This window comes from Nipponia nippon, unplaced genomic scaffold (assembly GCF_047370975.1).
Source record: "Nipponia nippon isolate SJK-2023a ecotype South Korea unplaced genomic scaffold, ASM4737097v1 scaffold_3, whole genome shotgun sequence".
In the NCBI taxonomy this organism is placed as follows: domain Eukaryota; kingdom Metazoa; phylum Chordata; class Aves; order Pelecaniformes; family Threskiornithidae; genus Nipponia; species Nipponia nippon.
In genome coordinates, this window is record NW_028262347.1 from 122,797,812 (window position 1) to 122,818,099 (window position 20,288).

Below are 20,288 nucleotides of genomic sequence, written 5' to 3' on the forward strand. Positions count from 1 at the left end.
CGCTGCTCATCTGCAGCTGCACTTGCAGAGCTGCGGGGCATCTTGCAGGAAAACTTGCCTGGAGAGAGTAAAATAGAGCCCTGGCATGCCATCGAGTGCTTGGTGGGCTGCCCCGCTCTGCCCTTCCCCATTTTTAGAGGAAATTCATTTTTAGGGTTTTGAGAACCCAGGACTGAAATTGTCTTTACTTCAGAAGTCTCATCCTGAACTTCTGGGTGGAGGCTGAGTAAGGGCGTGCAGGTGGCGGAGGACAGGTCCGCTCCTGGGGTCCCCCCGCCATCTGTTCCCTGTCCCCTTCGGGGAGGTGTTGGAAGGAATTTTATAGGAAGAGGGGATTATAAACTATTAAAGCCAGTGGTTGAGAAGGATAAAATATCTCAAAGCAGCTTGGGGGGGGAAATTTGTAATGGTGGTTGGCTGGGAGCGGTGTTGCCAGGTTCTTTGCAGGTCTGCACGTAACAGTGGGATTATTCTGTTTTCCTCATCTGTGCATACATGCTTTATTTACTAATTACTTAAAATTAACCCGTCATTTTCTCCCCATTTCATGCTGGATTGCTTGCTTGGAGGAGTGGTAAGGAAAGGTGAACTATCTACAGGGGAAGGCATCTTATTAGGAACACAGATGTTTCCATGAGCAGAGTGGATAAGGAAAATGGTCCAATAATGAGAGGATGAAAAAGACAGAGCCCTCCACTGTCTGGTGGTTTTAAAGCGGTTTGTAAGCAGAGAGCTGGAAAGGCAGAGCTACCTGTCCCAAAGCCTGCTGCTGCTCCTTCCCTATGGGCGTTTTTTCCCCAACTCTGACCCCTCTGCTGCAAGTCCTTATGTCTCTGTGCTCCTTAAAGGAGCTCTCAAAGCCTGGCCACAGCGGTGACTCTTCTCGGCAGAATGAAGCAAGGGTGGGCATATATAAATTGTTTCAAAATGAACTACTTCCAACGTGGAACCAGACAAATGAGCCTTGACTTGAGGGGCCATCCTGTTATGTCCCATCACCTGAGGGATAGTGATCATCCCCCCTGTGAGCAGTGTTTTAGAACAACATGGAAGATAAACTGGGCTGGTAACTACTATATATAATCTTGCACACCACACCTGATGCGTTACTCTAAAGAGGATTTAGGGTTTTTCAGCTGAAGCTGTTCCAAATATACGTGTTTGTAGCTCAGTTTGGTTCATGAATGCTCTCAGAAAATCTTCTGTTCAGCTGGGGCTTTACGTATATCCTCAGATTTCCTTTGCATGCCATGTAATGTGGAAGAAGATTCTGTTGTAATTAGATGATTAATAAAAGTAGCTCTGGAGCTTTAGTATTTTTAGACTTCTTCAATATGTGTGATTTAGTCCTGCCCGGCAGGCTGCTTACAGAGTGGGGACTGAAGTGTGGGAGACGCAGAAGATGAACTGGCTCTTGTATGTTTGCATGCTATGTAAAAAAGAGATGCTTCCATGTGAAGGCAAAGGAAGAAGAGGATTTTATACTGGGCAGAACTGGTAACTGGAATGGCGCCTGCAACACATACTTTCTATAGGTTTTTGTCCTTAAAGCTGCAGCCAGCTGTATGGAAGAACTCAGCATTCCCTTTAGATTGCTGCTTCTGGAGAAGCCGATCCCTGCTTCTGCCGTGTGCGCCTTGTTCCCATGACCTTGCTGACAAGGGCCTATTTATCAGTTCTCTGCAGATGGAAGAACGCTGGCTTGCCTTTCTGTGCGTGCCCAGCGGAGTCCTCCTCGGTGCTGCTCTTCGTAACCCAGCTGCCATCTAAGGCAACCCGGTCTCCTTTGTGAACGTGCCTTGTAACCTCCCAAGGCCCATACGTGGGACAAGGACCCCTCATGACAGACCCTAGAAACCGCCCAAACCACACAAAATACAAGGGCAATTTCCTTAGTAAGAAAAGAAACACTTTGCACAGTGACTCGGTGTATCTGATATGCAGGTATGAAAATAATGAAAAGTACTTGAAAGGAACGGGAATTCAGGCAGGAATTTGTAGAGTTGCAAGGTGCCGTTGTTGTGAAAGCCTGGCGGTTATGGTTATGAAGCAGGAGGCTGAGTCAACAAGATGAAGATCAAGTGGCTAAAGATGCAACTAGTTAATGTATTTTAGATACAATTCAACTTTGATACAGAAGGTGCAAAACCGCACTTTAAAATCGGATAGAAAAACTAGATGTCATATTTTCAAAGCTGGTGTGTTTCCCCAGTGTTAGGTGCGGCCTCCCTTCTCCTCAGAGTAATCCAGAATGCCTTCGGAAGGCTGAAAGCTGATTTTTTGCTTGTTAATTGAAGATTACTGTTTCTGGGCATATGCTGGTTTTTGTAGAAACTATAAAATGAGCCTTCCCAACCATTTATAAATTTGAAGAATAAAATAATTTTTAATGCAGGATGATAATAAGCACTTGAAATTTTGAAGATGCAGTTGTTAATGGGAAAGACCCCTTGGTTGATAGGCTTCAATTTAACAAAGCTCTTAAACAAAGACAGGAACGCTGAAGTGTGTGCTGCGTGTTTTCATCAGACACTCAGACAAATCTTAGCACAGCCAGAAGGTCTTTTCTCAGTTACATTTTTTTGGTAATCTACTCAGTTGAGTTTATTAGTATTTGCACAGACTTAAGCTGACTGTAACACAAACCATGCTAGGCCTGTACATATCATATCCCGTTGTGCAACGATAAATTAGATTTTACGGTGATTTTCCAAATTTCTGTGTCAACCTAAGCATGCGTTGGGATCAGGCTCTGTGAAGTTACACATCTCAGTGATCACAAACTTAAGCTTTTGACTGGCTTTTAGAATACCAATTTTAAGGAAACATTTAAAAAGTTAAGCTTCATTTAAACTGCTTGGCGCGTAACGTAAATGCATCATTAGGAACGGAGTAGGACTAACTTCATAAAATTCAACATTTTCTTTGAACTGTGCCAAATCACTTTGATTTTTGTGATTGATTACAAATTGTACAGGTGCGTACTGCACTAGAACATTGCTCAAGGAGCTATAGCATGAATTATATTCAAGGTAGGATGACTTTTACTCAATACGATGACAATATTCTCTTGTTTAATTTGTCTGATGGCAGTATTAAACATCAAATCAAGCTGTTTGTTATGTCAAAGGAGTGTGACGTATGGCAGAAATAAAATCCACTTGACGCCAGTTTTTCTGTATTTCATTGCTTTGACAGGCCATCATGATTGGAGATGATATTGTGAATGATGTAGGAGGTGCCCAGCGGTGCGGTATGAGAGCTCTGCAAGTGCGGACAGGGAAGTACAGGTCAGTGCACACCTTACACCCTGCACTCCCCGGGGGCAATCATGGAGAGAGGGGAAATAAACGCAAGTAATGATTTTTGTGTTTACCTTTTTGCCAAATGACACTGTGCTCTGATTTCCTTACAACACGTTAATTTCTAAGGAAAAGGAGTTGCAGTTTGGAACCTGGTACACATTCAAAGTGGATGTGCAAGAGCAGATTTTTTCCATGCCTTTTCCAAATCTTTTCCTGTTGGTGGCACAAATTTGCCATCAAGGTACACTTGCGCTTGTTGTCTGAACAAACACCTCCTTGTGCAGCACTTAGGCTTGGGGCAATGATGACATTTTCATTTGCAAAACGCATTTTGGGAAAACGCTGTGTGTATGAAAGTGGCAGGAAGGGGAAGACATACTGTCTTTGATCTTTTAAATAAATATTTTCTGTTAAATTACTGCTATAATTTTTTCATCACAGTGCATAGAACTGGTGTGTTTCTTGGGTTTTGCTTTTTTTTTTTTTTTTTTTGCTGCTGCATGAAAGTGTTGTACACTTGATATAAGACGTGTCTGAAACTTCTAGCAGGGTTAAGATTATAAAATTAGACTGTCTACTCAGTCATCTCTGTGGGTCATATCTCACAGCTTTATGAAGGACTCCATATGTCTACTATTTCTTCCAGACATGTATTCAGCACTGAGATGTCTGGAATGCGAGAGCTGTTTCTCCACTTCATAGAATCATAGAATTGTTTAGGTTGGAAAAGACCTTTAAGCTCATCAGGTCCAACCGTTAACCCAGCACGGCCAAGCCCACCACTAAACCATGTCCCTAAGCACCACATCTCCCTGGCTTTTAAATACCTCCAGGGATGGGGACTCAGCCACTTCCCTGGGCAGCCTGTGCCAGTGCTTGACAACCCTTCCCATCTTAGCAGAGTGCAGGCTTCTGCAGGCTCAGTCACCCGTTTCAAATGACCCTTCAAGCCCTTCTCCATGCAGGTGTCTCCATGATCCTGTGCTTTCATTGACCCAAGAGCTGCCTCCCTGCCACTGCTGATAAGAGACCTGAGTGCAGTTATAAAAAGGCACAGTCCAGGGTTGACTGGTGGGAAATGAAGCCATCATCTGATGCTCAGGCCAGCTTAGGTTTGAGGTCAGCTCAAGGTCACTCTCCAAATGCAGTGCAGACATCGGTCCCTACATTTAACGTTTGGGTTCCATAACACTCAAAATCTCCTCTTAACCATAACCACGCCTCTTCGTAGGAGGCCTGGTTCAGCAACAGCATCTGTCATTTGACATAATTTATATTTTTACAGTCTTTCTTGATTTTCAAATACTGAGACTGTAAAAGAAGGGTGGTCTTTTGGGGAGGGATGCAACAAGTGAGAATAGTGCTTGCCATAGGCTATCTGAAAAGTTATTTTGTTAGTTTTCAAGTCAATCTGTTTCTTAATTTTCCTTTTAGTTTGTGTAAGGTGATAGAATAATACCCAGTGCCTTAATGCTAACGGACCAGTAAGTGATGATTTCTGAGAAAAAAAAAGACAGATACAAGTGTGCTGTAGTTAGGTATTCTTGCATCTTTAAGATAGTACATCTCAAAATGAGTTCTCTGAATAAAGCTCAAAAAATCCCAAAGATTTAAAAAGTAAGTCTATAGTTTGTGCTCTTGAGATTATTTGTCTGTAATCTGTCTAATCCCATTAATTTCCTAAAGGAGAAAATAAGGATTCAACGTTGATTTTAGTCTGGTATTAACGGGACCACTTTGTGAATCCACATCTTAATGTCACACAGATACGGGTGTCAGGCGGTATCTCTGCACACAGAGGTAAATCAGCCCTTTGCTCTGAACAAATACCTCCTGTGACATACTTTGCCCATCATAAAATATGGCACAGGAGATGCTGCATCTAAACTGTTCAGGCAGCTGACATAAACTGTATATACACACACACATAAATATGTATAATCAGATGCTGGAAAAACATTTTCTTGTTTCAAGTTTGAGTCATGATTTCACAGCTGAAAGAGTCATCAGCTGTTTGAGATGGGGGAAAAAGGTTGTTTTCCGCTGTTATGTTTCCTGTTTCAATGTGAGGTTGCTGTTACCTGAAATCTTGTACTATTGTATGGCAATGAAACACAGGTGAGTATCTCTCTGAATTGAGCATGTGGTCCTGTTTTTAGCAATTGTGAGTAAAATGAAACAGCTCTTGTTTGCCAAGAGAGGCCAGAGATGTATATATTTTTAAGAATGACTGATTTAGTATACGTGGAAAATGAAAACTCACAGTGAGTATTGAGAGAGACGGAAGAAAACAAGTGAACGAAAGGTGATGGGCAAAAGAAATTAAAAATAACAGAAAATGTAATTATTTCATAGCTGGTTTAAAGTCTGATATAGATAAGATTATGCATAGGTCCTCTCTTTCACTGATAAGGTAGTCATGCTGGCAGGGAGCTGTGTACTACGCCCAAGTACCTCTGGATGGCACCGTTAGTACATTTACTGCAGTATTAGCCACAGCTTCGCGACCTCCCCAGAAAGCTAAGGCTGTTTTTGCGAAAGAAGTGCAAAGCAGAAAGGCATCAGGGTTTTGCTGTAGACGCTGAGTGTTGGTGCGGTGGGATTTCCACAGATTTCAGTTACGAGAGTCTTGCAGCTTGGGACATGGGTCATCAGCCCTGTTGAGTTGTTGCTGTGTGTTCTACAGCCGTGAGTAGTTTTTTCCATTTCCACCACAACAATGGTGCCTCGCTTCAGCAAAATGGATGCAGAGCTGGTTTGAGAATAAAATAAAAAATGACAGAGGAACTGTCCCGAGGAATTGTTGGAGGTGCATTTCACAGCGTACTGCTGGATACGTGGAAATTGTTATTTGCACAAGTTATCCCAGTGAAGGCATTTTGCACGTTGTTCTGTAGGTCCAAGGGATCCTGTTGTACCCCTCTGGTCTCACCCTAATATTGTCCCCGACTGGCAGACGTTGTCGCCTCCGGTGCACCAAGGTGCGTCGGGGCAGCTCTCCTTATTTCAGGGGTCAGTGCAGTTTACATGAACATCTCTGAGGTGCCACCGAGGGTTATGCACCATAGCACAAAAGACGACACATGAGCCAAGGTTTACTGTACTGTTTGCTGTATTTCAAAGGGACTTCAGCGATCGCATGCAGATCGCAAGCTGCAAAGCAACTCGGTGGATCTTACTTGCTTTAATAAACTAGAAGAAAAAGTCGCCTTTGGCCCTGAAAGCCTTTTATGGAAAGAATTGGTTGATCTGCCGACGCGGAGGTTCCAGCAGCAGATAGGGGTGGACAGGTCTTCCGCGGGGCGGGCAGCCTCCAGCCGGGTAGAGGAAGCTGACTGCAGCCTGCAGCGTCACAGGAGCCTTCCTCCGTGGTGGTGTTTGTGCCGTGTTGCTCGGTGACGGCAGTGGCGGGTGCCAGCTCCCCGCTGAACTGAGGAACTGGTTTTGTGAGTGCGGGGTGGGGGTGGTTGGCTTAGCAGGCAAGTCGAGGTCCAGAGGAGAAGCAGAAGGGGTGTGCGTGGCAAGGCGGCCTAGCCCAGGGCTGCCTCCCGCCCGGGGCTCTCACCCTGCTGGCCCCTGCAAGGTCTTCTTCCATGCTGGCTGCTCCCAGGGTGAGATTCAAAGTGTGGATTAAGCTGCTGCAAAAACATTCAGTTTGATACCACCCTGCATGGAGGTCCTGAAAATTAGCTCCTTTGTTTCACTTCTTCTGGATCTTTACAGTTTAGTAAAATTTGTGCAGCTGATTTCCTTTATTATGACAAACTTTGCATGTTCCTCACGCCTGAATCTGTACTTATCTTCTCCTCTAAAGCACTTAATCCTCAAGCAGGACTTAATCTCAAGTGTTGAGCTCTTTCTCAGTAGCCAAACCAGGCACGGCATAGATTAGTCCATGAACTGTGATAAATCCTAGCCGCAACATGGAATAAAATTTCTGTTGGCACAAGTCAGGGCAATAATGGAAAGGTGTAGGGATAAGATGGTGTGTTGAGCTGACCTCAGCCAGCATGTTTCTCTGACATGGGGTGAGTAGTTGGGTTGGCCAGGTATAGCCTTTCTTAGGTATAAAATCCAAATGCAGGGGGTCAGTCTGGTCTGCAGGTTTGTCCACTCTCAGCTCAGGTCATTGCTGCAGATTCTCGTGTGCCAAGAGAAGCAGCTGGTGTTAGGTTTTTCAGCATTGGGAAATCTGATGCTAATTACAAAGTTTGTGTGCACACCTGTGGGGAGGCCCTTCATAGCCAACATCTTTCCCATCTAGGGAAGAACACGTTCTTGTCTTCCCGCACAGGGTATGTGCTAATTCCACTTGCAGCTAATTGGCCTTGACATCAAACCAATAATTTCCACAATAACTATTGATTCTGCAATGCTGCGTAATATCCTCGTTCCTCTTTGTAGCATGCAAGTTAGAGCAGAGAAAAATTGCTTTGAGGCTTTTCCAACTGTCTCCCTGTAAAATCGGAAACGGCTTTCAGGTGCGTCAGTGTGTCAGATTGCAGATGGTTCTTTGCAGGGTGGAAGAATTACTTACCCCTTTCTCCTTGTTGTTATTTACAGGTCTTGATTTGTAAATACAGAACTTTCCATTGCTGCCGTGTGGCAATAGCCAGGAATATTCATGGCAGTGGTACCCACTGCCCCTGCTCGCCTGCGGGCTCCGAAACGGTTTCAGAGTCTGGCAGTACGGGTTCATCCCCTCTCAGTGCCCACGCGAGGTTTTCTTTGTTTGATTAGGGATTTATCTCACAGCTACGGCTGGTACTGCAGCATCCCTCAGCTGCCTCGTTACGGACATAAAGGATACCCCAGGGATGGAGGATAAAAGGATCGAGGCCCGTGAGAGCTGCCGTCTCTCTCCAGCTCTGCCGCTGTTCTCCAGGAGAACTGGGTCAAGTTACTTCATGTTGCCATTCTTCAGTTTCCCCACTTTATAATTATCCTCTGAGAATAATTATCCTGACTTTCTTAATAAAGTGGCTTGTGATCTGTTCTTCTTATCTGATTGAAGAAATCATACGGAATTTGTACAGATTTATAGGAAATCGGCTTGGCAGGAGAAAAATCCAGATGTGATCAAGACAGAGGAAAGGTCTTTTAAGCTGCCATCCTTAACTGATTAAGGATTGAGAAAAACAGGGCGGGTCTTTATAATAACTTCCGAAATGAAGTTATAAAATGATTCTTAAAAAAAAAAGGTTTCCACCCATAGATAAATTCACAGCTGTTGCTGTGATAGTAAATGAAAGCTCATGACACCTTTTGGGAAGAAATAGTCACCTCTTACTGCTCTGCAGAGAAGCAGCATCCCTCCACCCTTGCTCTCTTGCTCACTGCGTTACTAACCACAGCCAAGATGAACAATTTTATTAGTTGTTCACATCTCCTGGGTCTCGATGGAGCATACCAGAAGTGCGTAATGAGAACGAACGGGCAGAGGCGCTCCCTTTGTGCTGAAACAGAACCGGAGGCATTTTGATGGCCTCACAGTCCTGATAATTAAGCCTGTTTCAAGTATTAAATGGGAAGACTTCCAACCCATATTTACACTGCAGAAAGTTGTATTAACAATTCATGTTAGTTAATGTCTTAAGCAATGTTTATTAAAACCTAGTGTCAGCAAGTCGGTTTTCATTTTAGCATGATAGCTAATTGCAGTCAATCCTAAGGCATAGTCTTATTCACCAGTTATTGCACATTCAAATCACAGTTTGCTCTTCACATGTGTTTATCAATTTCTTGACCACAATTTGGTTACTGTAATCTTTGAAGCAGCTGTGTGGAGGAAGTTCAGAGTAAATACTGCAGTGCCTTAGCGTATGCATACTCATCTGACGACAGCCTTGAATTTCCCCGATAGTTCAAATGTCCAGACACAGAAATTACAGTTTTAGTTTCTGGTGCTTTAGGAATGAGTGGCCTATGAGAAGGTTTAAGTTCTTGCTGCTGTAGTGTGCTGTTATAATCCAACCATCCACTTTTCAGCGTAAGGTATAGCCAATCGCAATGCAAAATAACGAGTTGCATTGGAAATACATTATTGTTGAACTACAAGTGGTGAACTTGCGAAGCGGAAGATTTTACCCTCTGACTCTAAAGAATCATCTTTTGTGTATCTTGAGTATTTCTGTTTCCTTGACTGAACATAGCCAAATGTTTACTTTCCAGTAAAGTTACTATTTGATATTAGAAATACCAGTCGGAGTAGATGATCGTCATAGGTCCCATGCAACTGAATTCTCCTCCCCTCCCCTCCCCTTCCCTTCCCTTCTTTCTCAATGCAGGTTATACCTGAGCTAAAACTCACCTGAAAGGAGCAAGGGGGAATAGAGAGTTCTGCTACGTTGTAGCTAATGTGTAAATTCAATGGTCTTCAGTCTAAAGGAGAAATGGGGTTTTTTTCATTAGCAGGTTGGTTTATTCGTTGGTACCATAATAAACCTCGAGGAAGGAGAGTGTGCTCAGGACTTAGCAAAGCTAGGTGCTGTATGTCTGCTCACGTGCTGTTCTGAAAAGGTTAGCCTGAATATCAGAAAAGAGATCAGTCTGTGATGAGAGCAGGGGCAAGGATAAATAAGGGAGGAATGTATCAGGTCAGTGAGGAGAAGTGATATTACACAGCAGTCTCGACAGTTCTGCTCTCTACCTGTCTAACAACTGACTTTTCCTTAGCAGTCGTACCCTAATCAGCTGCCACATCTCAAACACTTACGAAAGGAAGCGATTTGCATTTTGCAAATCAGGATGATAGTGACCGCATCAGCCTGTGCTACAGTTTTGCTTCCCCTCTTGCTTCACATCCACACAACGCATGCAGTAGCAGAGACAGCTGCCTTAAAGGTTTCCATTTCTCCTCTTCTGAAGGTGATAAATAAAGGGCTGAAAGAGGAGGAGGTGGTACCAGTGTCAGCTACGAGAAGCAAGAGGCAGTGGGACCTGGGAGGGCAGGTGGCTCAGGTGGGCTTGATGTGTGACACTAAACCACTTCCATACCCTCTCTGAAAAGCATCCAAAGTTAATGGACGCTGTTTCTCTTCTCTTTTGCTCTGGTGCCTCGATGTCTTGGTAGCACATGCCAGCCTGGGCTGGCAGCCTTCCTCCACCTGACATGGCCGTGTACACTCGTGCATCTGCACGAGTAACACCAGAGCCCTTGGCAGCTGCTTGTCCAACACGTTTGTGTTTCTCTCCTCCCTGCAGATAGATAATTCATGAGCTGAGGTGGTGGTGGCTGGAGTGGCTGCCTGAAAGGCAGCAGCTCAGGGGCTTTCCAGGGTTTCCCCGGAGCGTGTTCACCTCCTGCACAGGGCCTGCTGTCACCGCAGACACCCGTGGCCTCCCCTGAGCTGCCTCTCCACGGGGACCCACAGGCTCCTGCTTGGGCAGGCCCACCTCTAGCTCCTGCTAGACCCCCAGCCTCCCTCCCTGGTGCCAGCCCGAGCAGCGCAGCCTACGAGGCGGGACAGGGAGCAGGTCCTTGCTTATTTTTATCTTTAGGGGTCTTTTCTCAGTGCCAGCGTAAGGCAGCAGTAGAAGAATTCCGCAGCAAAGCAGTCCTGGGAGCCAGCCGAGCGCAGCAGTGTTTCTCAACACTTGTCACTTGCAGAATGCTGAGCTGTATTAGCTTGTTCAACATTTGACAGCGATGATGAATACCATACCAATCACTAACTACTTTATTTCCGTAAAAATGCTAATGAGTGTGTTGAAATGTGCTGCAGAAATGGCAGAGCTGGGACAGCTGCAGAACTGTGGTTTCACTAGAGATTTCCTTTTTTTAAAACACAGGTTCCTCTTCTCTGCGTATTTTTTTCCCGTAGTTAAATGTCATCCCAGGTCGCTCGGTGCGTGGAGTCCTCTCAGCGAGCAGCACAGGGAGAGTGGCAGAAGGGGAGACTGCTCTATTGATAAAACCAAAGCAGAGCGTTGTTTTCAAAGGGAGAGAGAAGCAAACGAGAGAGGCAGGCCAAGTCAGCTGCTGATGTAACTCCCTCGGAGCAAATGGTTCAGTATCTGAAATTTAATCTTCTGGCTTGGACTCTTGCTCACACTGCAAACATGCTCGGGAGCCACAGTGCTGGAGCAGTACCTTGTGCCGGCACCCTGCAAGCACAAAACAACTGAGTATTCATGCTTTAATGCTGTGCTGTGTGGCCTGCAGATGCTCGAGGGTCACCTGCAAGCTTATCTAGTGACATTCTTTTTTCCCTCAAAGAGTGGGTTTAACCAACAAACCCAGAGTGGCTGGCTAGGTGGGGTGCGCTCAGGGGACCACCAGCCATCGTGACTGGTCCCAGAGCCGTGCTGGGGGCCCTGCCGCAGGCGTGTGGCTTTCCCAGCAGCTGCAGGGGTGACGGAGACGGGTGTTTGCTGAGGTGCGTGGGAGCGGGGCTGCCAGCCTGCTCGGGCCGAGGGAGCAGCGCAAGACACGGGGTACTGCTCCCGCTTCTGCTGCTTCTGCTGGGCTTGGGCTGGTGGCTGGTTTTCATCCCCTTCAGGAGACGTGATGCGACTCGCCCAGTGTTAAAAATAAAGCACCCGGCAGTGCAAGCTTTAGGTCTTCTACAAGCGCTGGGAAACTCCGATGGTTCCGTATGTGAGTGCTCATGTACTGCGGCAGGAGTAAGAGGGTAATGTGAGAAAAGGAGTTTGGGTGAAGAGCAGCACTCCCCCGCCGCCCCAGCAGTGCTCTTCGCTGGGGACAAAGACAGCTTGCAGCTGGTGCTGGGATGTGACTCATGTTCACACTTTGCCCTGAAACGATTATGATTCTTACTTGTCTGTGGTTTTCAGTCATTGTCAACAGCGTATACGGTTACGCCTCAGCCCCGTGCGCTCACATGTTGCCGAAAGATGAGCTCATTCAGCATGCAAGGCTGGTGCAGTTGCATGGGGTCTGCGTCCTGTGTCAAGTCTTTAAACTCAAGCCATCAGCCTCCCTAAAAACGGGGCCGGGTCTTGGGGCCGTGGGGCACGGGGCCGTGGGGCACAGGGCCGGGGAGCCCCGGCTGGCTGCCGGCTGCAGCCACTGCACGCGCTGTCGCTCTTCGTATTGACCTGCAGCTCATCTCCAAAGCTTTTTCCTTTTCTTCTTAACTCCGCTCTGACCGAGTCTAAAATGGGCCCGCCTGATCAGCTGGGTCTAATACTCTGCTAAATGCTGCTCCTGGTCCATAGGTGCATTCCCGTGTGAATGTAATTTCTGTGGCACCTTCAGGGACTCACTGCAGTTATTTTGGAGGGTGATCTTGGCCATGTTTCTTGCATGTTACTTATGCCAGTGTATGCATTCATTTCACAGCTCCGGTTGCCTTTCCGTTCCCAGTTGCACTCTGAGTGCCCCCTGAGGTGTACGGGGAGGAAGGGGTGTCAGGTTTGCCCTTCCAGCTTCCACTCACTCCCAACCCGTTGTAACTGCTGTCAGTCTACACGTAAGCAGAGCTGCAGTCTGTGCCTGGGTGGGAAGCTTGGCTGCGCAGTGTGTGTCTCTCTGGTGCTGCAGATGGTGGCTGCGTTCCTGCAGAAAAAAGGGCTTGAGTCATCCTGCCCTGTTTCCGACAGCAGCAGAGCAAACACCCAAGCTGGTCCCCCCGGGTTGCCTTTGCAGAGAGAGCTGGACACCTGGAGGTCTAAGTCCTCTCATCTTTAAGCAGGTCAGACAGATCACAGAATCGCAGGATGCTTTGGGATGGAAGGGACCTTTAAAGGCCACCCAGTCCAACCCCCCTGCAATGGGCAGGGACATCCTCAAACAGATCAGGTTGCTCAGAGCCCCATCCAGCCTGGCCTTGAAGGTTTCCAGGGATGGGGCATCTCCCACCCCTCTGGGCAACCCCTTCCAGTGTTTCACCACCCTCAGTGTAAAAAATTTCTTCCTTATATCCAGTCTGAATCTCCCCTCTTTTAGTTTAAAACCATCACCCCTTGTCCTATCGCAACAGGCCCTGCTAAAAGGTCTGTCCCCCTCTTTCTTATAAGCCCCCTGTAAGTATTGAAAGGCCATGTGCCAGAAGCCCCTGTTGCTCTGCGTTGCCTGTAAGGGGAGCTCGCTGGGGCGCGGGCGGCTGGACGGGCTCTGGGGAAGCTTCCTCTGCCCCCTGCCCAGGCTGGGCATGGCGGGGACCAGCTCCACCAGCAGCAACGCATCACTTGCTTAAATGACCGAAGCACAACATAGGCATTGGCTGATCAGTGTGTTGCAAGTGGGGAAATTAATGCAAAGAGGTATTTTGCCACCAAGGGGAATTTGGGGAGGAGTGGGGAGGCACGGCCAGGTGATGGAGTTAGCAGAGCCGGGCGGGTGCGTGCTAGCTCAGAGGCTCAGGGCCGCACAATACCCTGCGCTTTGCACGCTGCAGTCGCAGGGCCCTTCTGCCCCGTCCGCCTCCCCATCCCCTGGGACCCTGCCAGTTCACAGTTTGTACTGGAGGAGGCGGGTTTCTCACAGTGCAGATTTCCAGAGGGCTACGTGGGGCAGGACGCAGCCAGCAGTGCTCCGCAGTGCCAGATCAAATTCAGACCCTGGTTTTGGATTTATAGTTGCCATTTGTGGAGGGTGGGAGGGAGCTTGAAGTGGTTTTCATCTTGGCGTGAACTGCTGCAGCACCGTGCCGAGCAAAGCAGCTGCCGCCTGCCTTTTAAAGGGGCTCCTGTGCTGCAGAGCCCCTTCACCTGCCACAAAGCCGAGCTTTGTTCGAACCCCAGCAGGCGTTTGCAGTTGAATAACGTGAACTGTTCAGCTCGGCTGTTGGCTGTGCGACACTGAAATCAGGCCTAAAAATAGGAGAATGTCTGACCCTGAAGTGAAGGATTTTAACTCGTAACCCAGCCTGGCGCCTGCCCAGGGTGACATCATCTGGAGTTGGAAAAGCTTCCGAATTCATTGCTTTCCGCACAGGAGCGCTAAAAGTGTGTGTCAACGGATAATCAGGCAGCACGTTCGCCTGAATCAGGGAAAGGAGGGAATGGGGAAGAAAAGACCTAAAGATGGAGGAGAAGGATCGCAGCCACATGTTGGAAAAGGGTTTGGAGAACATTGTCTGTGTATAATTTGAGGGGAGATGATAGGAGCAAAAAAGGTCCCATTCAGGCAGAGCCTGTTCCATAAATATGACAGTTTTGTTTCCTTTTAGGTGTGCTAAAAGGTATTGAGCTACAGTCAAGGTTCTGACCATCAGCCCACCCAGTGATATCTGGTGATATCAGTCATGGTTGTGGTTTGAGTTTGCAGGATTTAGACTTGCAAGTGTGTGGATACTGCTCACGGTGGCCATGGAAGCGTCCCAGGTGGCCAGGTACTGAATGACCTCCCTTGGCTTCAGCTCTCTGATATTTGAGCTGACTTCATGCATACTGCTGGGCATTTTTAACCAACAATGATAACAAAAAGAGGGGAAGAATTTTACCATATCGATGTCTAATTTAATATGAAACCAATTGATTTGGTTAGAGACTGAGAAAAGTGTTCAGGCATGCCAGCCCTTCTTGGGGATTTTGTGCTCTTAGATCATCACAGCAGTGAAACTCTTCCTTACTACAGACCATCTGGTTTATAGACATCTGCCACAGGCGCAGACGAGCTGCTTTTCACTGCGTCAGCCTTTGGGTAGGATTTGTCTGACTAAGCGTGAGGATATTTCTGGTTGTCTGCTGGGAAATGAGCAGGCTGCGCTTGCAAAGGTGTTTGATTGGCATCGACTGAGCCCATGGAAGGCAGATGATAGCCTGAGCCCATGGAAGGCAGATGATAGCCCAGGTAGGGCCAGGAATTGACTTCTCATACTAGGGTTAAGTATATGCCGTACCTCCAGAGAGGGGTTTGAACAGTTTTTCCATGTTTTACCCATTTTTTATGTGAAAGCTTGAAGCCTCTTTGACTGAGAGACAAATCTCTATTTGCAACTAGACTGTTTTAGCTTTTGATCCCTGATACTTTTTATTAAGAACAGCCTAACTGGAGTAACTGTGTGAAAGGCAGGGACCTAAACCTAAACAGCTGGAATAAATCTCGTGTACGCCGGCGGTGGATGCCGGTCCCGCTGTAGGTCAGCTGCTCCATTACAGACCTGTCGTTTTACGGGGCACTAATGGAGCTGACATAAATGAAAGTGGGGCACACGCTAGAAGAGCTGGCTTTTATTCTTGCAGATGGAGTTCTTTATTTTTCCTTGCTGGTTGAGATGTTCTAGCAAACACTCGACTTCCTTGTCATCTTTAAACTATGTAGAGAGGTGGGGAGTTGGCTTTTACCAAAGCAAATGGACTTTTGCTTGGAAAAGTCCCTTCCTGCAGTTTTTGGCATGACTGATCACCCTGCTCTCAACAGTCCCTGAGCTTCATGATACAGTAGTTTTGTACAAAGCTGTATTTTTATGCACACGAGCTTTTAAAGCTACGTCTCTTTGAAAACACGTCATGAGATAGTCATCCTGTAGTTTCACACACAGAGTTGGAGGTGGGTGCAGAGAACTTAGTCGGGAAGAGGGAGCGAGCTCGAGGGCTGTGAGACAGCAGCCAGAGGTGCTGGTGGACACATGGTGATGACCAGCACCGCTGCACGTAGCACAAGTTGTCAAATAACATTCAGATAAAAACACTACGTGTTAAAAGACCGTTACAGCATGAATTCAACCATATTGTGCATTTGCTCTGAGGAGCAGTGCTCACTGAAATGCTCACATCCCCTTCCCCACGCCAAATCCTCATCTCCCCATTGCACAGAGCAGGCACAGCCTCAAATGTGCCGGGGCTTACGGAGCACCTTTTTCCCCTCACCAGTCACTGGTTTTCATGTGGGTTTTTCTACTGTGTCTTTCTGGTAATTAAATAGAAGCATTAATGCATTTATTTCTGGAGCGGAGCCTTGAGATCCTGCCTTAACTGTGCACATAGGGATGAGAAGCACGGAGGTTAAAACCAGCGCTGGCCAAAGGGTCAATTGCTCTCATGCTTAGTTTGAAAGTACTTGAGCATTACATGTAAAAATATGTTTGAAATGCCACTTGCAGCTGCCGTGGGGGCATCTGTGTGGGCTCAGCCCTGCTGCAGATGGGCTCCCAGCTGGCCCCGGGCAGGCGCTCGGAAAATCACAGTGCCCAGAGGAAAGCCCGGGCATCGCGGAGGAACGGCACGGCTGGGCAGAGGGAGAATATGCTCCTCCGCAGGGCAGCAGTGACCTTTCTCATCTCAAAAGCATCACTGTCTCCCTTCTTCAGGCATCGGAGGTGCCAGTCTCCTTTGGGCTGGCTCACACAGGCTCTGCTGAGGTTGCTTTTCCCTCTGTCCTGGCTCCCGTTAGTGGAGTGAAAGGACAGGTTTTGGCTGAGGCCAGCTCTGGTTCGTACAAAGCAGGTACAAAGACCTCAGTTGAAAGAAAAGAAAAAAAAAAAACCTGTCTGCATTTAAATCAACCTAATTAAAGTGGCTTTTTCCAGGAGCTGGCAGGCAGCAGGCACGCTGCGTTGCCTGCCCAAAGTGATTTGTGCAATTACCGTCTTTTGTGTTTGTCTGGTGGGGTTTTTTCTTACCTCACTCATTTATGGGACATTGCTCAGGGAAGATCACATATGTGCAGTACATTATTTTAAGTTTAGAAATAGGGGGCTGGATTCTCATCTATAAGGAGTGGAGTAAACGGTGGAGCTCTGCTGATTTACACCTGCTGGTGCTCTGGCCCACTGGGTACCTGGAAATAGCTTAGCAAGTGTAAAAGAAAAAAATGGTTTCTCCATCCATCTGGAACACATTGCATACATCAGGGGAAGGAGAGGCATTTGTGAGAGTTAACGCTTCATTTATCAGTGTACGAGTACGAGCTATTGAAAAGACTGAATGTAGCTGGGATAATTATAACCAAGATTAGTCTTCTTGGAATGGAAAAGTAACGACAATCCTAATTTTACCAAATCCTCTGAAATTTACTGTCTATTTATTTAACACCCCGGACCCTTTCCTGTGGCAGAGGATCGGCTAGATTTATGGAGGTGCAGTTCTAGATGTAAATACTTGGGAGTTCATCTGCACGGCCCGTGGACTGCTCTGGTTATTTTCACTGTCACCGCTCGGAGGCTGTGGGAACCGGGAATGCAGACGGGAGTGCAGGGAGGCACAGGCCAAAAATCAGCCGGAGTCAGTCGAAACACTCTCCTTCCACTTGCTTTGCAGGCGAGAAGTACCTGGCCTTCGTGGGCAGCTCTAGCTGTTGGTGCTGTTGGGAAGGGAACAAACAAAGCTCCTTCCATCCCCTCTTCAGGAGCTGCCTATTTTTCCCTCTTTCCCGCATATCTGTGTTTTTTTTCCCTGGACATAAGGAGAGGCAATAGGTATTGAGAAATTCCCCGTGCAGGGGAGATCACAGTAGCAAGTGCGTATTTGAATTGGAGAGCTGACTGCGGTTTCCCTATGAGAAGCCATGGTTATCACTTGTCCATCCTAGAGTCTTATCGAAACTGAGAACTTCTGCTAGAAGCTGAAATAGCAGCACAAGAAGGAAAATCCCTTTGGGACAATACAGCGTTTGTTAAAAAAAAGAAGAGGTTATCCAGAATCCATGAAAATGAAGACAGGCAAAGGAGCAGAGCTATGGGCCTGGAAGCCCTTTTGCTGCCATCATTTAATATTAGGAGAAAACGCCTAGACTGGGGTTTAATAATTGTTGCTGGTCTTTTTTGTAGCACGTTCATAATTGCTAGGCCTGTCTGCATTTGTGGGTTTATGAGCTGTGTTGCCTTTTGGCTGAATATTTACTCTTTTCTTACCATGAAAGTAACTGTCTTTTCCAGTCCAGCATGCCTTGCAGGAGTTGAAACGCATAGCCGTGATTTCCCATTCAGCTCTAAAGCTCTGTGGGATTTTAGGGTTGTTATAAGCACACACAAAGCCCAAACAGCAAACCCTGAAAGATGAAAATGTTGGTCCAAAGAAGACAGAAGGAAAATTTCCTTTGAATCCTTCTGAGTCAGAGTTTCAGTCCAAGGGGTTCGGTAGCACTGTAAGCCTTTGTGCTTCAAGACACAAGCCAAATTCTCACTAATAAAATTTAAAAAGCACTTTTCCTTCAGGGCACAAATTCTAATATAAAATCTCCTATGTTTTCCTAAACCACTGTCAGAAACTGGCCACTGTTGAAAGCGGAACGCACAATTAGACCAGGCTGCCTGTCTGAACTGGCGTGGCGGCTCTCGCGTGCTACGCCTGCCTATACGAACACGCAGGAGGGCTGTGCTGTCACCGGTGCTGCTGCATCCTCACCGGGAAGGCCATGAGCTCCAGACGGGAGAGACAGGAGGGGAAGAGGGGTTTGAACGTGTGTTTGGGGGTGTAACGGGAAGCCTGGGTGCCCTGATTGCTGAAGCAGTGTCTTTACAGTCCTGTGCTCCCAGCTCCCATGCTGCCATCCCTGCCTGCCCCCCACCTTGGTGGCCAACTCACATTTTTGCATACATCCAAGTCCTGAAGAGTTTGGGTAAGGTGTCAAACGATGCAGGATTGGTGGTTTATTAGGGAACGTCCGGGCTTTTTAGCCTGGGAGCTGTGAAACAGTTGGCCTGAGCAAAGCAAAGGAAGAAATCTTTTCATGTTCTTAGGAAAACGGTGGGACAGCAACACAAAATGTACCTCCCACCACGTGTCCTGAAGAGAGCTAGTACCCTTAGTGCCAGCTCTGCTCCACGTTTAACCCTTTTGTAGGCAGCTTGTTGAACCTGAGAGCCGACAGCCGCTCCAGGTGTTAGGAAATCAAAGCGACTTCCTAAACTCTTTGTATCTCACCGGTTTGCTGCTGCAGCATGGGCAAAAATGATAGAAGCTGGGTATCTGGCAGCGAGAGGCAGGTTTAGGAGTGGCTTCTGGCCCGTGCTGCCAGCTGTGCAGCAGCTCCGGTGTGGCCGTGGACGAGGGAGCGTGCCATCCGTACATGGCAGCCTTGCCGGGCTGGAGAGCCATGTGCAGGTCTGGTCCCTCTCCAGCTGAAGCCAATGAGAGCCTTTCCCGTCACTCCCGAAGAGCTGAAAAAGGTCTTGCAAATCCCACATGTATCACCTTCTTCCTGTTTTTTATTAATTTTAAAGCATTACACACCCCAGTCACAAGAGGCAGAGGTGCTCTTGAAATCCTGATCTGGGATCGCTTTCAGCTACAAAAAACACCGCAGCAGTGTTCTCAGTGCTGTGTCTTGGGAGAGTGTTTTCATGTCGCGTAAACACAGTGTTTCTCAGAAGTTGCTCTAAGAGGCTCTTGGCAAGTTTTAGGAAGCGTGTTACAGGAGATGTTAAATAGGGTGGTCACGGAGCGGGGGGATGGAGTAACCTCCTTGCCTTCCGTCAGTGCCTTGGACCCTCTGTTCCAGCTGCAGCGTACATTATTTAGCTCAAAATCGCTTCTTCTGGCACCCTCCTCCCACACACTTGTGTACTAATATGGCCATTCTCAAGGGCTTTGTCCCTGCCAAAGCACAGCCTGTTACCAAAAGAAAAAGACAATTAAGAGGAAGCAGTGAAGTTTGCCATATAAACGTTGAAAACTTACCCACGCTGAATAATAATGCAGAGCGTCGTTTCATCCAGACAGATGCTTCCTGGATCGAAAGGAGTGACTGGATCTGATGGGAATGGATAAACAGCTTTGCAGCTCCCAGTTCCTGCAGCTCAGGTCCTTGGTGTCGTCCCAGCACGGTCCCTGCCTGCCATGGGTCCATGGGTCACTGCGCTGTCCCGCAGGGTGGCTCTGCGTTGGGAGGCTTGAGGAGGGGGGTTCGTGAGCAGCCCAAATCCTGGTTGCTGAGGGGTTTAGACGGAGAACTCTGTCCCGGCCCCAGCATGGTTGCTGCTCCTGCCAGGTTCAGTAAGGCTGCACACCAGCACGTCACCGGTGCCAGCAGCTCCAGCTGCCTCCTGACGCCGGCGTGCTGCTGGCTGCCTGCTCTTAGGCAGTGCCTAACAACATACATCCTTGTCCTGCGGGCAGAAATCATCTCTGGGTGGC

General features: G+C 47.5%; 1 protein-coding gene across 1 annotated transcript in view; it reads left to right on the forward strand.

Annotated features, from left to right (window-relative positions):
* The window catches only part of LHPP (phospholysine phosphohistidine inorganic pyrophosphate phosphatase), an 89,115-nt gene that overhangs the window by 24,780 nt on the left and 44,047 nt on the right, over positions 1 to 20,288 (forward strand). The window contains exon 6 of the mRNA XM_009475747.2: positions 3,199 to 3,290. Within this exon, the coding sequence (XP_009474022.1) occupies positions 3,199 to 3,290 (92 nt within the window). The remainder of the gene's footprint in view (positions 1 to 3,198; positions 3,291 to 20,288) is intronic.